Source organism: Papio anubis, chromosome 7, assembly GCF_008728515.1.
Source record: "Papio anubis isolate 15944 chromosome 7, Panubis1.0, whole genome shotgun sequence".
NCBI lineage: Eukaryota > Metazoa > Chordata > Mammalia > Primates > Cercopithecidae > Papio > Papio anubis.
In genome coordinates this window covers 83,177,174-83,195,627 of record NC_044982.1, presented here as the reverse complement: position 1 = coordinate 83,195,627, position 18,454 = coordinate 83,177,174, and the positions used below count along the sequence as shown (strand labels likewise).

The following is an 18,454-nucleotide window of genomic DNA, read 5'->3' as shown; positions in this document are numbered from 1 at the left end:
TGTACTTATTGGCAGGCACTTCCCAAACCCTTCCCACCCTCCCCATCCCCAGGCAATCACTAATTTACTTTCTGTTCCTATGGTTTTGCCTGTTCAGGACATAAATATAGAATCATGTAATGTATGGTCTTTTGTGACTTGCTGCATTCACTAAGTATAATGCTCTCAAGTTTCATCCATGTCGTAGCATCTATTAGGACTTTATTAATATTTCATTCCATTTTATGGCCAAATAACAATCTATTATATAAATGGATGTACATTTTACTTATGTATTCATTAGTTGATAGACATTTGGGTTGTTCCTACTTTGGGGCTATTATAAGTAATATTGCTGTGGAACATTTATGTACAAGTTTTTTTTTTTGGGGGCCCAGGTCAGCTGTCGCCAGGCTGGGAGTGCAGTGGCGGATCTCAGCTCACTGCAGCTTCGCCTCGGGTTCACGCCATTCTCCTGCCTCAGCCTCCCGAGTAGCTGGGACTACAGAGGCAGCTGCCACCTGCTTGGCTATTTTTGTATTTCCTTAAGTAGAGACGGGGTTTCACCGTGTAGGATGGTCGGTCTCCTGACCTCGTGATCCGCCCATCTCGGCCTCCCAAAGTGCTGGGATTACAGGCTTGAGCCACCGCGCCCGGCCATATGTACAAGTTTTTACATGGACATATATTTTTATTTCTGTTGGGTATATACCTAGGAGTGGAATTTCTGGGTCAAATGGTAACTCTATATTTAACTTTTTTAGGAACTGCCAGACTATTTTCCCAAGTGGCTGTAGTGTTTTACATCCTTAGCAGCTGTTTTAGTCTGTCTGGGCTGCTATAATAAAATACCTTAGACTGGACAATTTCTAAATAACAGAAATTTAATTCTCACAGTTCTGGAGGCTGGGAAGTTCAACATGAAGGCCCCAATAGATGCAGTGTCTGGTAACGGCTTACTCTTTGCTTCCAAGATAATGCCTTCTTGCTGCATCCTCACATGGCAAAAGTGGCAAACAGGCTTCTTTTTTACTTATTTTTTTGAGACAGGGTCTCACTCTGTCACAAAGGCTGGAGTGCAGTAGTGTGGTTGTGGCCAGTGGTGCAATCATGGCTCCCTGCAGCCTTGCCCTCTTGAGCTCAGGTGATCCTCTCACCTCACTCTCCCAGGTAGCTGGGACTAAAAGCACATGTCACCTCACCCAGCTAGTTTTTGTATTTTTTTAAAATAAATACAGGGTTTCACCACGTTGCCCAGGCTGGTCTTGAACCTGGGCTCACGCAGTCTGCCCGCCTCAGCCTCCCAAAGTGCTGCAATTACAGGCGTGAGCCACCGCGCCCAACCCCAAGCCTTTTTTTTTTTTTTTTTGAGACAGAGTCTCGCTCTGTCGCCCAGGCTGGAGTGCTGTGGCACGATCTCGGCTCACTGCAACCTCTGCTTCCTGGGTTCAAGCAATTCTCCTGCCTACACCTCCTGAGTAGCTGGGATTATAGGCGTGCGCCACCACGCCTGGCTAATTTTTGTATTTTTAATAGAGACTGGGTTTCACCATGTTGGTCAGGCTAGTCCGGAATTCCTGACCTCGTGATCCGCTCACCTCAGCCTCCCAAGGTGCTGAGATTACAGACGTGCCACCATGCTCACCCCCCAAGCCTCTTTTTATTTATAAGGCACTGATCCCATTTATAAGGCACTAATCCCATTCACAAGAGCAAAGCCTTCAGGACATAATAACCTCCTAAAGCCTCCATATCTTAATACTATTGCATTGAGAGTTGAGTGTCAACAAATGAATTTTTGTGGGACACAAACATTCAGACCACAGCAGGCCAGTAAATATTTTAAGCTTTGCAGGCCATACAATTTCCGATGCAGCTATCCAACTCTGCTGTTGTAGCATGGAAGCAGCCATAGACAGCATGTAAGCAAATGGGTATAATTATGTTCCAATAAAACTTATTTATAAAAACAGACAGCTAGCCCAGCACGGTGGCTCACGCCTGTAATCCCAGCACTTTGGGAGGCCAAGGCCGGCGGATCACGAGGTCAGGAGATCAAGACCATCCTGGCTAACACAGTGAAACCCCATCTCCACTAAAAATACAAAAAATTAGCTGGGCGTGGTGGCGGGCGCCTGCAGTTCCAGCTACTGGGAAGGCTGAGGTAGGAGAATGGCATGAAACCCAGGAGGCAGAGGTTGCAGTGAACTGAGATGGCGCCACTGCACTCCAGCCTGGGCGACAAAGTGAGACTGTCTCAAAAAAAAAAAAAAAAAAACCCAAAAAAACAAAACAGACAGCTGGTCATGTTCAGTTGTTTGCTGACTATTGGTCTATGTTATGTTTTTAAAGGATTTTTGAAGTCTCATGTTTTTACTAATATATACATCCATAATTGCTACATATACTGTTGGAATAAAATCAGGTCAAGATTTGATCTCATCAATAGACCAGAGCTTCTCCATCCCTCATTTGAATTAAGAATTTGAACAACTGAGGTACTCAGTGGGCCAGATGCAGTGGCTCACACCACTTTGGAGGCCAAGGTGGGAGGATTGCATGAGGCCAGGAGTTTGAGACTAGCTTGGGTAACATAGTGAAACCCCATCTCTACAAAAAATTTAAAAATTAGGTGGGCATGGTGGCGCACACCTGTAATCCCAGCTACTCAGGAGGCTGAGGTGGGAGGATCGCTTGATCCCAAGAGGTTGAGGTTGCAGTGAGCCGTGATTGCACCACCGTACTCCAGCTTGGGTAAAAATAGAGAAATTAAAAAGAGATACTCAATGGTGCTTTTGAAGAAAAGTTGTATTTAGTTTAATGTTATTTTACCTAAAAAGGAAAAGCTGTCAGTATTTAGGACTTCTGAAACAGTGTAGTTGAATTCTTCATCACTACTGAGCAGGGGATGGAGGAGCCTTAGGCCAGTGTGAGGTTGTATTCCTTTGATCATACAAACTGTGCAACCCAAAACATAACTCTCCGCCTGGTGGGCTGCTGTGGCTCTCATTCAGAGTGGGTACTTCAGACATCTTACTAACAATCCTCCAGTTGCTTTTGCTAAGAAAGCATTTTTAGGGTTCTTTTTTGCTCTACTCTGTTCCCTCTGAGCCATCATGATGATCTATTTCAATTGCAAATCTGAACAAGTAACTGCCTTTTCAGAATCCTTTGGTGGCTTCCTATCACTAAGTTTCAGACTGCTCAGAGTAATACATAGTTACCTTAATGATCTGGTTCCTCCTAAACTCTCCAATTTCAATCACAACTACCACCTCACATCTCATATACAAACACAAGTTTTTACATAAGGTTATTTATTACTGAATCTATTAGGCAGATTTAGTTCTTTGCAGTTCTTTTACAGACCATATACTTTCATACCTTTATATCTGAAACACCTAACTTCTACACTTTAAAGACTAAGTTAGGCTGGGCGTGGTGGCTCACGCCTGTAATCCCAGCACTTTTGGAGGCTGACGGGGGTGGATCACCTGAGGTTGAGGGTTCAAGATCTGCCTGGCCAATATGGTGAAACCCCATCTCTACTAAAAATACAAAAAAAGTAGCCGGGTGTGGTAGTGGTGTGTGCCTGTAATCCCAGCTGCTTGTGAGACTGAGGCATGAGAATCACTTGAACCTGGGAGGCAGAGGTTGCAGCGAGCCTAGATTGCGCCACTGCACTCCAGCCTGGGTGACGGAGCGAGACTGTCTCAAAAAAAAAAAAAAAAAACTGAATTAATAATTACCTCTTAATCATTATCTCTATCTTGTAAATTCTTGTGTTCTGCATATAACATAGTGTTTTACTTATTGGTTCATGTGTCAGAATGTCTCTTCTACTAGACTGTGATAAGCTACTATGAAACTGGAAAATCTCAGACGAGTCTCAGTTAATTTAGAAAGTTTATTTTGCCAAGATTGAGGACATGTGCCCATGACACAGCCTCAGGAGGTTCAGACGACATGTGCCCAAGGTCAGAGCGCAGTTTGGTTTTATACATTTTCGGGAGACATGAGACATCAATCAACATATGTAAGATGAACGTTGGTTCGGTCTGGAAAGGTGGGACAGCTCAAAGTGGGAGAGGGCTTCTAGGTCCTAGGTAGATAAGAGACCAATGGTTGCCTTCTTTTGAGTTTCTGATTAGCCTCTCCAAAGGAGGCAATCAGATATGCATGTATCTCAGTGAGCAGACCGGTGACTTTGAATAGAATGGGAGGCAGGTTTGCCCTAAGCATTTCTCAGCTTGACTTTTCCTTTTAGCTTAGTGATTTGGGGGGTCCAAGATATTTTCGTTTGACACTACTAAAAGACAAGAACCCATACTGTTCATCTTAGCATTTCCAGTTCTTATGCCTGGCATAAAGTGTTCAGTAAAGTTTTGCTAAATGAAATATAATCTTTGCACTATATATTTTCTGCCCCTGTGTGAGACATTTTCTGATACCAACCGGTTCTCTGACACCAACTAGGTGTGGAACAATTCAATTCAATTCAATTCAATTCTAACACTTAATTCCTAGAGTTTTAGTGTCATACTTCACATGTTTAGGGCTCAGCCTCACAAGACTGCCCCCACTCTGGACACCAGCCACAAATGGGGTACCTAGGCTACAATACTTCAGACTGGCCAACCACAAACTTGAGGATTCTCATGAACTTCCTCCTGCTCCCCCAAGCTTCAATAACTTGCTAGAATGACTCACAGAACTCAGAAAAGTACTTTACTTATTATTACCAGTTTATTATAAAAGATACAACAGCCGGGCGCGGTGGCTCAAGCCTGTAATCCCAGCACTTTGGGAGGCCGAGACGGGCGGATCACGAGGTCAGGAGATCGAGACCATCCTGGCTAACACAGTGAGAGCCCGTCTCTACTAAAAATACAAAAACTTAGCGGGTGAGGTGGCGGGCGCCTGTAGTCCCAGCTACTCCGGGAGAGCTGAGGCAGGAAATGGCGTAAACCGGGGAGCTTGCAGTGAGCTGAGATCCGGCCACTGCACTCCAGCCTGGGTGACAGAGCAAGACTCCGTCTCAAAAAAAAAAAAATAAAAAAAATAAATAAAATAAAAGATACAACATAGGGGCCAGGTGCAGTGGCTCACACCTGTAATCCCAGCACTTTGGGAGGCCGAGGTGGGTGGATCACCTGAGGTCAGGAGTTCGAGACCAGCCTGGCCAACATGGTGAAACTCTGCCTCTACTAAAAATACAAAAAGTAGATGGGTGTGGTGGTGGGCACCTGTAATTCCAGCTACTCTGGAGGCTGAAGCAGGAGAATCACTTGAACCTGGGAGGCGGAGGTTGCAGTGAGCCAAGATCATGCCACCGCACTCCAGCCTGGGTGACAGCGCAAGACTGTGTCTCAAAAAAAGAAAAGGAAAGAAAAGAAAACAATACATCATGGGAATAGCCAAATGGAAAAGATGCAAAGTATGTGAGGAGGGGTGCAGAGCTTCCATACCCTCTCCAGATGCACTACTCTCCCAGCACCTCCAAGTGTTCACCAACTTGGTAACTCTCTGAACTCCCTTGTTCAGGAGTTGTTATGAAGGTTCCATTACATAGGCGTGATTGATTAAAGAATTGGTCGTTGGTGATTGAACTCAATCTCTAGCGCCTTTTCCTTCTCTGGTTGTCGGGGGTGGGGGTGGGGTGGGAAGAAGGGTTGGGACCCCAACCCTCCAAACAGTGTTTGGTTCCTCTGGCAACAAGCCCCCATTTTGATGCTATCTAGGACCCCACCAAGAGTCACCTCATTAGCACAAATTCAGGTATGGTTGAAAGGGGCTTGTTATGAATAACAAAAGATGCTCCTATCACTCAGGAAATGCCAAGGGTTTTAGTAACTCTGTGAGGAACCAGGGACAAAGACCGTATATATATTTCTTTTTTTTTTTTTTTTTTTTTTTTTTTGAGACGGAGTCTGGCTCTGTGGCCCAGGCTGGAGTGCAGTGGCCGGATCTCAGCTCACTGCAAGCTCCGCGTCCTGGGTTTACGCCATTCTCCTGCCTCAGCCTCCCGAGTAGCTGGGACTACAGGCGCCCGCCATCTCGCCCGGCTAGTTTTTTGTATTTTTTTAGTAGAGACGAGGTTTCACCGGGTTGGTCTCGATCTCCTGACCTCGTGATCCGCCCGTCTCGGCCTCCCAAAGTGCTGGGATTACAGGCTTGAGCCACCGCGCCCGGCCCCGTATATATATTTCTTACACCACACCCTGTTCAAAAGATCCCCCTCAAAATCAGCCCATTAAAAAAAAGTTTATTATGATTTTATCACATATAATTTCAAATGTCTAAAAAGAGTATAATCATATGTATAATATAATTAATTTCTGAACCGTATCAGTTTCATTGCCCCGTGCATGGCAAGTTAGTACACCAAGACACTGGGTTGCAGCAGAGAAAGAGGTTTAATCATAAGACAGCTGAACAAGGAGATAGGAAACCTCAAATTTGCCTCTAGGAGGAGTTCGAGGCTAGAGGTTTTTAAAGAGTTGGATGAGTAGTAAGCCATGGTGTGGGGATCATTGCTTGGTTAAAGAATGCAGGGTGGAGTCATGAGAAGGGTAGATGAAGAAACTGCATTCTCGAAAATGTGATTGTAAAAGTTTACAAAAACCCCAATTCCCCAGAGAGCTATGAAATGAGCAGAGTGCAGAATATATTCTGTCAGTCTCTTGAAATATTATTTGCCCTCTTAACTGATAAGGCAATGGAGGAAGAAAGTAAGAATGTAATAAAAATATGAAAAAAGTGAAAAAAAAAAACCCCTGCATTCTCATGCTGATTCGATTCCTCTGTGAGGGTCTTCAGACTTGCTAGTGTCAGCTGTTCCACTGGAATTCAAGATCTGAAAAATATCTTAAGCAACTTTTAAGCAAAAGCCTTATGATTCTAATATCATATTCTGTTTATGAGAACAATGAGGATGCAGATGGTCAGCATCTAGTGTGATGTGACTTTCGCAGCTAAAAGGAAGTGTGCCAAAGTGCAGCCTGATTAATCCTTAATTATAACTATATTTCTGTCCAGCACCAAGCATGTAATTCTTGTTAAACCCTATGAGGACGGTTTCATTTCTATGCATCCATCACTCCACTTCAACAATTATCGGTGAATGGCTGATTTTCCTCCATCCATACCTCTTGCCACCCCCACCCCGATTATTTTAAAGCCAAAACCAGATATTACATCATTTCAATCTGTAAATATTTCAGTGTGTATCTCTAAAAGATAGGAACTTTTTTCTTAAATATAACCACATCCTGCTAAGATAACAATTTTATAATATTATCAAATAATCAGGCTGCATTCACATTTCTCCGGTTGTCTCAGTTTTAAAATGTTCCCACATTTTGAACTGAGTTTCAATAAACGTATATATTTCAGTGGTTATGTCTCTTAAGTTTCTTTTACACTATAAGTTTTCTCTCATTTCTTTTTAAGTTATTGTTGAAGAAAATGGTCTTTTGTCCTATAGAGTTGTTCACAGTGTGGATTTTGTTTATTGTACCTATGGAGTCATTTTATATGTTCCTCTGTCCTCTATTTCCTGTAAATTGATAGGTAGGTTTAGGGTTAATCACCATCATTGGTTTGGGGGCAGGGGAAGGTAAGGCAAGACCACTTTATTCCAGTGTCGTATTCCACCAAGAGGTACTTAATGGTCTGTGTCTCTTATTTTGTGTGAGGGTAGCCATTGATGAACTTTGCAGAGATCCTTAATTCATTAGAAGTTGTAAAATTCCAATTCTGTCATCCTTTCTCATTTTTTTAGTTGGAGTACTTAGAGAAATGTCCTTTTATCAAGTGAATGATTATCCAGATACATAGTTCAAAAATACTAAGACTTGCTTGTAGATATTGTGGAATGAGGGAGTTTCACAAAAGATAGATAAGGCAAACTAATAGGCTTTGAATGTCAAAGAGAGATCGTGAATTTACCATTATCTTTAAAGTGAATTTCTAAAACTTGGTGACTTATTTACAGATGTTCAAAAATTAAATTGCATGCAAAAATAAATCTTCAACTAAATAAAAATGCTGACATTTAAAAATAAGAACTAAGGCTAGGCACAGTGGCTCATGCCTATAATCCCAACACTTTGGGAGGCCGAAGTGGGAGGACTGCTAGAACCCAGGAGTTTGAGATCAGCCTGGGCAACATAGTGAGATCCTTTCTCTTAAGAAAAAAAAAATTAAAAAATTAGAGGGGTATGGTGGCATGCACCTGTTGTCCCAGCTACTCGGGAGGCTCAAGTGGGAAGATCACTTGAGCCTGGGAGGTTGAGCCTACAGTGAACTGTGAACAAACCCCTGCACTCTAGCCTGGTTGAAAGGGCAAAACTCTATCTCAAAAAAAAAAAAAAAAAAAAAGAACTAAGACTGGGCATGGTGGCTCAATTCCAGTAGTTCCAGCACTTGGAGGATGACCTGAGGCCAGAAGTTTGAGACCAGTTTGGGCAACACAGCAGGACCCCATCTCTATCAAAATAAAAATAAATAAAAATAAGAACTGGGAAGGTCCTTCTTTAGTACAAAAATGATAATCAAACTGATATTCATTTCCAAAGCATATATTACTTTTTTGTATGTGTGTGCTTTTGGTAGAGATAGCGTTTTGCCATGTTGCCCAGGCTGGTCTCAAACTCCTGAGTTCAAGTGATCTGCCCACCTTGGCTTCCCAAAGTGGTAAGATTACAGGCATGAGCCACTGCACCTGGCCTACTTTTATAAACAAACAGGAATGTTTTGTTTATAATAACCCACATTGGACCAAAACGTCTTATTGTAGTAAACCTACTAAGCTCCCCCTTTGCTTCCATTACTGTGCCTCTCTCGGTATTTTTCAGTTATTTCTCCTTTACTCTTTCTACCCTTTTGTTGGACTTAATTCAGAACTGAAGTTTTAATATACTCTCTCAAGCATATAAAATAAAAATTATGTTTCATATATAAAATAAAGTTTATACAAGGCTGTTGGTTTGGACTGAGTTTCTGCACTAGGTCCAGCAGTCCAAACCAAAATGGAATTACTCATGCTGACAGTTAATCTGATCTTCCAAGAAATCAGGAGACAGAGAGGTAATAGGTAAATCTCCAAACAGGCCAATTTTAGCTGGCATAATAAAGAAGTCCCCTCTGCTTTAACCTTTACAAGGAGAGTAACTTTGAACCAACCCATGCACTTTTTGTTCTCTGTTTCTGCTTTCTTCAGCCCTTTTCTGCCTAAAAAGCCAACTTGTCTTCTCAGTTAATCAGAACACTCATTCTGTTTTTTAGAACAATGTGTTGCTCAAGTCTAGAATTGCAAATCGAAGCCAGTTAAAATCTTTAAACTAGCTGGGCATGGTGGCTCATGCCTGTAATCCCAGCACTTTGGGAGGCCGAGGCAGGCGGATCACCTGAGGTCCGGAGTTCAAGACCAGCCTGACCAACATGGAGAGACCCCGTCTCTACTAAAAATACAAAATTAGCCAGGTGTGGTGGTGCATGCCTGTAATCCCAGCTACTCTGGAGCCTTAGGCAGGAGAATGGCTTGAACCCGGCAATTGGAGGTTGCTGTGAGCCAAGATCGCGCCATTGCACTCCAGCCTGGGCAACAAGAGCGAAACTCCATCTCAAAAAAAAAGAAAGAAAAAAAAAACTAAATTTGTTGTAATTTTGTATTTTGACACGTTATCAATAGTAAAATGGTAGGAATCTAGAGCGTGAAGACCATTATATCCTTACCTGGTCCTATTATGGAGATAAAGGAAAGGAATCAGGGTATAGAAGTAGACAGTTTCATACCAATAAAATGTTGGTATCAACGTTCCAATAAAACAATATTTAACACTTGAATTATCCAGACAATGTTAAGTGTTATCATCAATAGAACTACTTTTATTATTATCAGCTCTGTGTTACTGTATTAACAAAATAATCCCACCTTTAAGAAAAAGTAAGTGATTGGGAGGCCAAGGCAGGAGGATTGTTTGAGGCCAGGAGTTCAAGACCGGTCTGGGCAATATAGCAAGCTATCATTTCTAAAAAAATTTTTTAAATTTTTAAAAAAGCAAGTGAGCAAGCAAAAGTTAATCTTCTTTGGAGAAAGGAAAGAGACCAACCTTTTCATGAGGCTGAGGGATTTGAAGGATTGCTAACTATTGGTAATTTTTTTAAGTACTGTACTGAGGTACATTACTGAGTTAGATTTTAGAATCTTCTTCAGTGAATGTGTTTGATATAGGCTAAACATTTGTACCCTGGTATCAGGCAAAATCACTTCTTCTTCTTTAATACTCCTTGCTGGTTGTTTTCTGGACTGGTCTTTCTTCTTCTTGGAATGATGAGTTTTTTGGGACAAGTAGATAAAGTAGGTCTGCTTAGGCCTGGCAAAAGACCTTCCCGGGGGCCGGGCGCGGTGGCTCAAGCCTGTAATCCCAGCACTTTGGGAGGCCAAGACGGGCGGATCACGAGGTCAGGAGATCGAGACCATCCTGGCTAACATGGTGAAACCCCGTCTCTACTAAAAAATACAAAAAACTAGCCGGGCAAGGTGGCGGGCGCCTGTAGTCCCAGCTACTCCGGAGGCTGAGGCAGGAGAATGGCGTAAACCCAGGAGGTGGAGCTTGCAGTGAGCTGAGATCCGGCCACTGCACTCCAGCCTGGGTGACAGAGCAAGAATCCGTCTCAAAAAAAATAAAAATAAAAATAAAAAGACCTTCCCATAATCCAGTCTGGCTCCCTGGAGTTCCACAGTGGGGTCTGTTTATGCACTTATGACCCTTGGTAATGTTAAACGGAGGGCTAACTAATCTAGGGTAGGATTTGGCTTTTCTTGATGCTAGCCTGATTTTGACTTAATTTTACTTCCAACTATCCCCAAGGGTAGGATTAGGATATTTGGGATACTAACACTGTGATTTGGCTGTCTATTATATAGCTTTATCTCTGTTGCTTCTCATCCCTACCCCTGCCATTTTAGGTAATTCCCAGGATTCAGAGTAACTTTTATTTTGCTTCTCCACTGTTCAATTTTTTTTTTTTTTTTTTTTGAGATGGGGTCTCACTCTGTTGCCCAGGCTGGAGTGCAGTGGCACGATCTTGGCTCACTGCAACCTCCACCTTCTGGGTTCAAGTGATTCTCCTGCCTCAGCCTCTCCATTAGCTGGAATTTCAGGTGCACACCACCGTGCCTGGCTAATTTTTGCATTTTTAGTAGAGACGGGGTTTTGCCATATTGACCAGGCTGGTCTCAAACTCCTGACCTCAAGTGATCTGCCCACCTTGGTCTCCCAAAGTGCTGGGATTACAGGCATGAGCCACCACACCTGGCCTCCACTATTCAAATTTTCTAAAATAATTTTTTTAAGTTGGGCTCTTGCTCTGTTGCCCAGACTGCAGTGCAGAGGCACAATCATGGCTCCCTGCAGCCTCGAACTCCTGGGTTCAAGCAATCCACCCACTTCAGCCTCTCAAGTAGTTGAGATTACAGGCATGTACCATCGCCCCTCCTAAATTTTTAAAATTATTTTTTGGCTGGGCACAGTGGCTCACGCCTGTAATCCCAGCACTTTGGGAGGCCGAGGTGGGTGGATCAAGAGGTCAGGAGTTCGAGACCATCCTGACCAACATGGTGAAACCCCATCTCCATTAAAAGTACATATATTAGCCAGGCATGGTGGCAGGCGCCTGTAGTCCCAGCTACTCAGGAGGCTGAGGGAGAATAATCGCTTGAACCTGGGTGGCGGAGGTTGCAGTGAGCTGAGATCACGCCACTGCACTCTAGCCTTGGTGACAGAGTGAGACTCAGTCTCAAAAAAAAAATTAAATTAAATTAAATTAATAAATGAAATTATTTTTTTGTAGAGACAAGGTCTTGCTATGTTGCTTAGGCTGGTCTCAAATTCCTATCCTTAAGCAATCCTCCTGTCTTAGCCTTGGCTTCCCGAGTCTCTGAGATTATAGGCGTGATCACCATGCCTGGCTTAAAATAAACATTTTCTTTTCACAGCTTAAAATAAACATATTAGTTTTATTAAAAATGAGGGTTTAAAAAAAATAGACTAGAGTAAATTCTTATCTATCTAGAACTAGTTTAGTTTACCTTTAAGTAGAACGGAAACTCTTAAGTACAATTCTTTAGTAAGGTGGCAAGAGCAATTTGAAAATTGAGTGAGAACAAAAAGTTTATGAGAAGAGTACCAAGATCTAGGAAAGGACCCTAGACAAAAGAGGGTTTATAGTCTGAACAGGGAGGAAGCAGATGAGACATAAATACTGCTGTGTACTCAAAAGTAGAGCCTGACAAAGCTAAAACACTTTCTAAATATTAACTTTTCATCTGATTCAGCAATCCCATGATAGACACATCAGTATAGCAAATGGTAAAGTGAGGCAAAAGATAAAATTATGTGTGCATGCCCAGAAAAAAATTCAAGCATAGTTAATCTCTTTCTGTGCCTCTCCACCCTTTCCTATAGCAGCATAAGCAGCCTGCAGGTGACTCTGTGTAGGTGTCTTTAGGGAAAGTAAATTGGTCACTAAGGCTCTGTAATAGCTATGAATGTGGAAGCTGATCCAAACTAATAGTTGACAAGTTAGAACCAATTCTAAGCTCGAAAAACAGTTTTTAAAAAAATCTCTCTTCTTGCACGGGATGCAAAACCATATTTTTAAAGGGTCATTCTGCTATGGTAGAATATTCTCATTAAGATAGTAGAAGGGGCCGGGTGTGGTGGCTCACGCCTGTAATCCCAACACTTTGGGAGGCTGAGGTGGGCAGATCACCTGAGGTTGGGAGTTTGAGACTAGCCTGACCAACATGGAGAAACCCTGTCTCTACTAAAAATACAAAATTAGCTGGGTGTGGTAGCACATGCCTGTAATCCCAGCTACTCGGGAGACTGAGGCAGGAGAATAGCTTGAACCCGGGAGGCAGAGGTTACGGTGAGCTGAGATCACACCATTGCACTCCAGCCTGGGCAACAATAGCAAAACTCTGTCTCAAAAAAAAAAAAAAAAAAAAAAAAAAAAGACACTAGAAGGCTAGTATCCTGGAAATAAGTGCTGAGCTCTCTAGTTCTGGGATGTTGTTTATTAGGCCAGACATTCTAGAAGAAAATGAGCAGTATAATAAAGTGTGATTTGATGGCTTTCCCTTTGTTGCCAGAAGTGAAGGGAAAGGAGTTATGGGAGAGTATGTCAAAGGCTTGTTCTTCCCTAGTAGGTGTGGAGTTTCCAGAAGAAACAAACAGATCTCCTCGTCGCCTTTTATAAGCATAGAATTACAAAGTTAGAAACAGCCATGCAGGAGGCACAGCAGGCACTGGTCAGCCAGGACAAGTAAGTAACATATCAAATCACAAGAGAGCTTTTTTTTTGCTTTCTAAGAAGTGACAGTCTTTATTTCCTTGTGTTTGCAAAACCTGGAAATTGCTCCATATGTATTTGTTTGTTTGGGAAAATCGGGTACAGAATTTTTGATCCCCTGAATCTCCATTTTTTTCTTTCTTCCCTCCAGAGGCTCTCCTCACTTTATAGTTTTCCTCTTCTATTTCCCGGTATCAAAAACTGTTTCCCAGGCCAGGTGCAGTGGCTCACACCTGTAATCCCAGCACTTTGGGTGGCCGAAGCAGGAGGATCACTTGAGGCCAGGAGGCGGCCAGCCTGGCCAACATAGCGAGACTCTAAAAAAAAAAAAAAAAAAGTTTTTAAATAAAAAATTAGCCAGACATGGTGGTTCACACCTATAGTCCCAGCTACTTGGGCTGAGGCTGGAGGATCCTTTGAGCCCAGGAGTCTGAGTTACAGTGAGCTATGATCACACCACTACACTCCAGCCTGGGTGAAAAAGTGAGACACTGTCTCAAAAACTAAAACAAAAAAAAATCTGCTTCCTTGAGAAGTCAGATATAGCTGATTCACACCGATAACACTCCTTGTAGCCTCAATCTCCTGGGCTCAAGTGATCCTCCCACCTCAGCCTCCCAAGTAGCTGGGACTACAAGTGCACGCCACCATGCCTGGCTAATTTTTGTAATTTTTTTTGTTGTCGAGAGGAGTCTCTCCATATTGTCCAAGCTGGTCTGGAATCCTTTTTTCTCTTCTTTCAAAGTTTATTATTATTATTATTATTATTATTTTATGGAATGCTTCAAGCATTTACATGTTAACTTTCTTTGGGGGCCATGTTAATCTTCTCTGTATTGTTCCAATTTTAGTGTATGTGCTGCCAAAGCAACCACAAGATGGAATCCTTAATAAAAATTTTTAGACATCAGCAGGCGAGGGGTGTGTGTGGGGGGGGGAGGAAATGGAATTCTTTGCAAATTCCCCTGAAATCATACCAAGTAATTGCTTATTTTGTCCACCTAATTGTTCTCATTATCAAAACCCTGCCATTGTCTCCTTGAATCACCAAATTCCTGATAGAAATAGCTTGTATAGCTGCAAGCATTTCTCAATAAGTATTAACTAAATGTTAATAGTTATAATAATTAAAAAATCAGGTTTTTAATCCCTGATTTGCTGCAGCTGATTGGTTCCATCTTTTGCCTAGAGAATTGTCAGTCTTAAGGAAGGAGAATGGAGAACTGAAGAAATTTCTAGCCATTCTAAAGGTGAATGAAATAGATTTTCCTTATTATTATTTTCTCTCTTACTTTTCTCATCTATCTATCTGATTATATAGAATAGTGTTTCCTAATCTTTTTCTCATCATGGCACACACAGAAATTGATATTTGTACAATAAGCGCTCTACAGTAAATGGATGAGGTCTCAGCAGACCTTGGGGGACAGAAAGGATCAACTTATAGCACACTTGTAACCCATTCCTGAACATCAGTGAGTCATGAACATCAGTGAGTTGGAAAGTTCTCTTATAGAAGAAACAGCTCTTGCAACTTAAAAAGTTCTCTTCGAGAAACTCAAGACACCTCAGGACGCTTCCTCTGCATCACACTCTACTTCCTAAATAGTTTTTCTTCCTAAGAATATTCTGTGTATTTATATAATTTTCCTATTGATCCCACTCCTGTAATTATTCTAGCACATTGTAGTGTGTCATTTTCCTTTCTCTCCCCAGAGACTCCATATTTCCCCACTTATGTTAGTCTATGGGATTCCCTATGCACTCTTACAAAGAACTAAAATTTTATCTCCTCAAAGCTAATAATATCCTAAGGAAATACTGCTGCTACTTTTCCTCCTACTGGGAATCTTAGCAACCATGACTAAGGGGCACTGAGCTTAGTTAGCGAGCAAGTAAGACTGAAGATCTGTTGATTAGGATCCTCAGTTGTAGCCTTCTTCACTCCTGGTTTTTTCACCTATAGGAATCTCCAAGTCGGTACCAAGGAAGCAGGTCAGTTTTATCAGCTCCCATACTAACCCAACCCCCTGAAAACTCCTGTTCTTTCTTGACTCCTGGCTGTGTGAACTCTGAGAGAGAGAAAATGGTTAATGCCTTTGGCTTTCACTTCTGCAAGAAAGAGTTATTGAAAGTGCCGAAGTAAAATCTTCATTATAATGCTCACCCTTGACTGTCATCTTATGAAATACTACTGTTTGAAATGCTGGTTCCTCAGTGCCATAAAGAAATAGCATTTGAACATAAATTTAATTTACTCAGCAAGGACATTTTTACTTCCTGCAGAAAGGGTACACTCGCCAGCAAGATTACACTGAACAAAGGAGACAGGGTCATTTATAACCTGACGCATCTACCTTACTGCTGTGTCCGGTTTCCATTGGCTGGAACGGGACCTCACATTCTGTATGTGTTCCGATTGGCTAACAACTTAGAACTTTTTAAAAGAGGCAAAGGTAGAGGAGAACCAAGGAAGGAGGAAGTAACTTGTGGAATGCTGAGAAGGGTAAAAACATCTTCAAATAAGGAAGGAACAGGCTATAACCTAACGCTTGCTTGGACCAATGGAAGTGTACCAGGGCAAATATTTAGGCTAAGTTGTGGTAGCTAAGAACATAAAGTACATTGATTTCTTTATTACGGCTAGCAGATATTTAAGAATGTTAGTACAGGTCTTTAAATAAAATTTGCTTTTAAGAGAAGTTACTGTTTATTCCTAATTAGACGAAGAGGAAAGCCTTTAAAGAGGAACCTCTACTTTACTTTTTACACTACTCATCCTTAAAAATTCAACTCAGTCATTTCCTCTGTGAAGACAGCATTAGGTGGAATTAGATAGTCTATTCATTCATTCAGTAAATATTAAGTGCCTACTGTTTATCAGGTACTATGTTATGGGCTGGATATATGCTACCGGTCCTTTCTAATTAGTGATATATATGCTCTACCAACTCTTTTTTTTTTTTGAGACGGAGTCTCGCTCTGTCGCCCAGGCTGGGGTGCAGTGGCCGGATCTCAGCTCACTGCAAGCTCCGCCTCCCGGGTTTACGCCATTCTCCTGCCTCAGCCTCCCGAGTAGCTGGGACTACAGGCGCCCGCCACCTCGCCGGGCTAGTTTTTTGTATTTTTTAGTAGAGACGAGGTTTCACCGTGTTAGCCAGGATGGTCTCGATCTCCTGACCTCGTGATCCGCCCGTCTTGGCCTCTCAAAGTGCTGGGATTACAGGCTTGAGCCACTGCGCCCGGCCAACTTTTTTTTTTTTTTTTTTGAGACAGAGTCTCGCTCTGTCGCCCAGGCTGGAGTGCAGTGGCCCAATCTCAGCTCACTGCAAGCTCCGCCTCCCAGGTTTACGCCATTCTCCTGCCTCAGCCTCCCGTGTAGCTGGGACTACAGGCGCCCGCCACCTCGCCCAGCTAGTTTTTTGTATTTTTTAAGTAGAGACGGGGTTTCACCGTGTTAGCCAGGATGGTTTCGATCTCCTGACCTCATGATCCGCCCGTCTCGGCCTCCCAAAGTGCTGGGATTACAGGCTTGAGCCACCGGCCCGGCCATCTACCAACTCTTAAACATATTTTTAGTATCAGCCGGGCATGGTGGCTCACGCCTGTAATTCCAGCACTTTGGGAGGCCGAGGCAGGCGGATCATGAAATCAGGAGATTGAAACCATCCTGGCTAACATGGTGAAACCCTGTCTCTACTAAAAATACAAAAACAAAATTAGCCAGGTGTGGTGGCGGACACCTGTAGTCCCAGCTGCTCAGGAGGCTGAGGCGGGAGAATGGTGTGAACCTGGGAGGCAGAGCTTGCAGTGAGCGGAGATCACCCACTGCACTCCAGCCTGGGTGACAGAGCGAGACTCTGTCTCAAAGCAAACAATTAAAAAAATCTATATATATATATGTGTGTGTGTATATATATATATATTTATATATATTTTAATATCAGCCCTGCATTATGGATTAAAAAGACACGGTCCTACATTCATAGAAGCTACCATCTACTGTTGTTTTGTCCTTCTGTTCTTCTGATAAGCCCATTACAACACTTAAACATTGCTCTGATTTTTTTTTTTTTAAATCTCTCCCACTAGCCTGTAAGCCTCTCAGTTATTCTAGGTATTTTTGTAATCTCAGGATCTAGGAAATATAGACCCAAATATATGCTCGTTGGATGGCATCCTTCTTTCTGGTTATTTTGGGTTTAGTTCTTTTTCTAGTTTCTTAAGGTGGATGAGACAATGGAGGGATGTATGAATGGGTGGATAGATGTATGGTTGAGAGTACTTGATAAGGCACTGAGGAGGGAAGAAAGGTGTACTTTAAAGCTTCTATTATAGGCAACACAGGGGTGGAGAAAGCTCCAATTAGGGAGTTGGAAAGCAACGGGTTTTATGTGGAAACTTTGCTTCCATATTTCAGGATGCTACCTGTGATACATGAGAGTAAGCAGTTTGTGCTCAGAGAGGAAGCTATTATTTCTATAAACAGTGATCTGATTGATCCTCTAAAGTTGCACTTAACCTCTGCCCAGAGAGATTAGAGCCACCTCTTTTTTTTTTCCTTGCAGGTCAACCACACCTCGACCAGTGGGCATTACTTCCCCATCACAGTCAGGTGGAGAACACTTTTCCCCTAAATATCTGTGTGAGATGAATATCCTTTCCTTATGTAGAAGATGGTTTCCTCTCAGAGACAATAATGTGATCTTCCTAACTTTATGTATAATATGAAAACATTATATCACCAGATAATCATGCACAGCAAATTGGCCAGGCAAGGCAGGTGCACGATTGATGGCAATTTTTTTATTCTGTAGTTTATTCTCTTTCAGTTACCCCACGGCCCAGCTTCCAGCATAGCAGTCAAGTGGTCAGGTAAGCTTACACAGCAACATTAAAACTGTTGGCAAAAGTTGGAAGATAAAAGAAATATCTAGTTGTAGCTCAGATTGGGACTGATAAAATTTTAGGTCTATGTAGAAGTTTAAAGCTAGGGTTTGTTTTTTTTTTTCCCGTGCCAAACTGTATCCAGCTTTATTAAAGATACTATCCATAAACGATCATGATATTTCAGGCAGGATATGGGCAGACAATCATTAACAGTATACAACAA

At 42.3% G+C, this 18,454-nt stretch overlaps 1 protein-coding gene and 1 non-coding gene across 12 annotated transcripts in view; one reads left to right on the top strand and one right to left on the bottom strand.

Annotated features, from left to right (window-relative positions):
• The window catches only part of RNF212B (ring finger protein 212B), a 39,064-nt gene that overhangs the window by 10,314 nt on the left and 10,296 nt on the right, over positions 1-18,454 (top strand). For 4 of the 11 annotated variants that reach the window (XM_009211196.3, XM_031668244.1, XM_021941017.2 and 1 more), the window contains 5 exons: positions 13,199-13,314; positions 14,531-14,591; positions 15,308-15,336; positions 17,910-17,956; positions 18,174-18,216. In XM_009211196.3, the coding sequence (XP_009209460.1) occupies positions 13,199-13,314; positions 14,531-14,591; positions 15,308-15,336; positions 17,910-17,956; positions 18,174-18,216 (296 nt within the window). The remainder of the gene's footprint in view (positions 1-13,198; positions 13,315-14,530; positions 14,592-15,307; positions 15,337-17,909; positions 17,957-18,173; positions 18,217-18,454) is intronic. The other 7 variants (XM_021941020.2, XM_021941023.2, XM_021941021.2 and 4 more) reach the window with 4 other exon arrangements.
• LOC116276031 lies at positions 14,110-14,212 on the bottom strand. Its single transcript, XR_004185486.1, has one exon. It is a non-coding gene; the product is annotated as a U6 spliceosomal RNA (small nuclear RNA).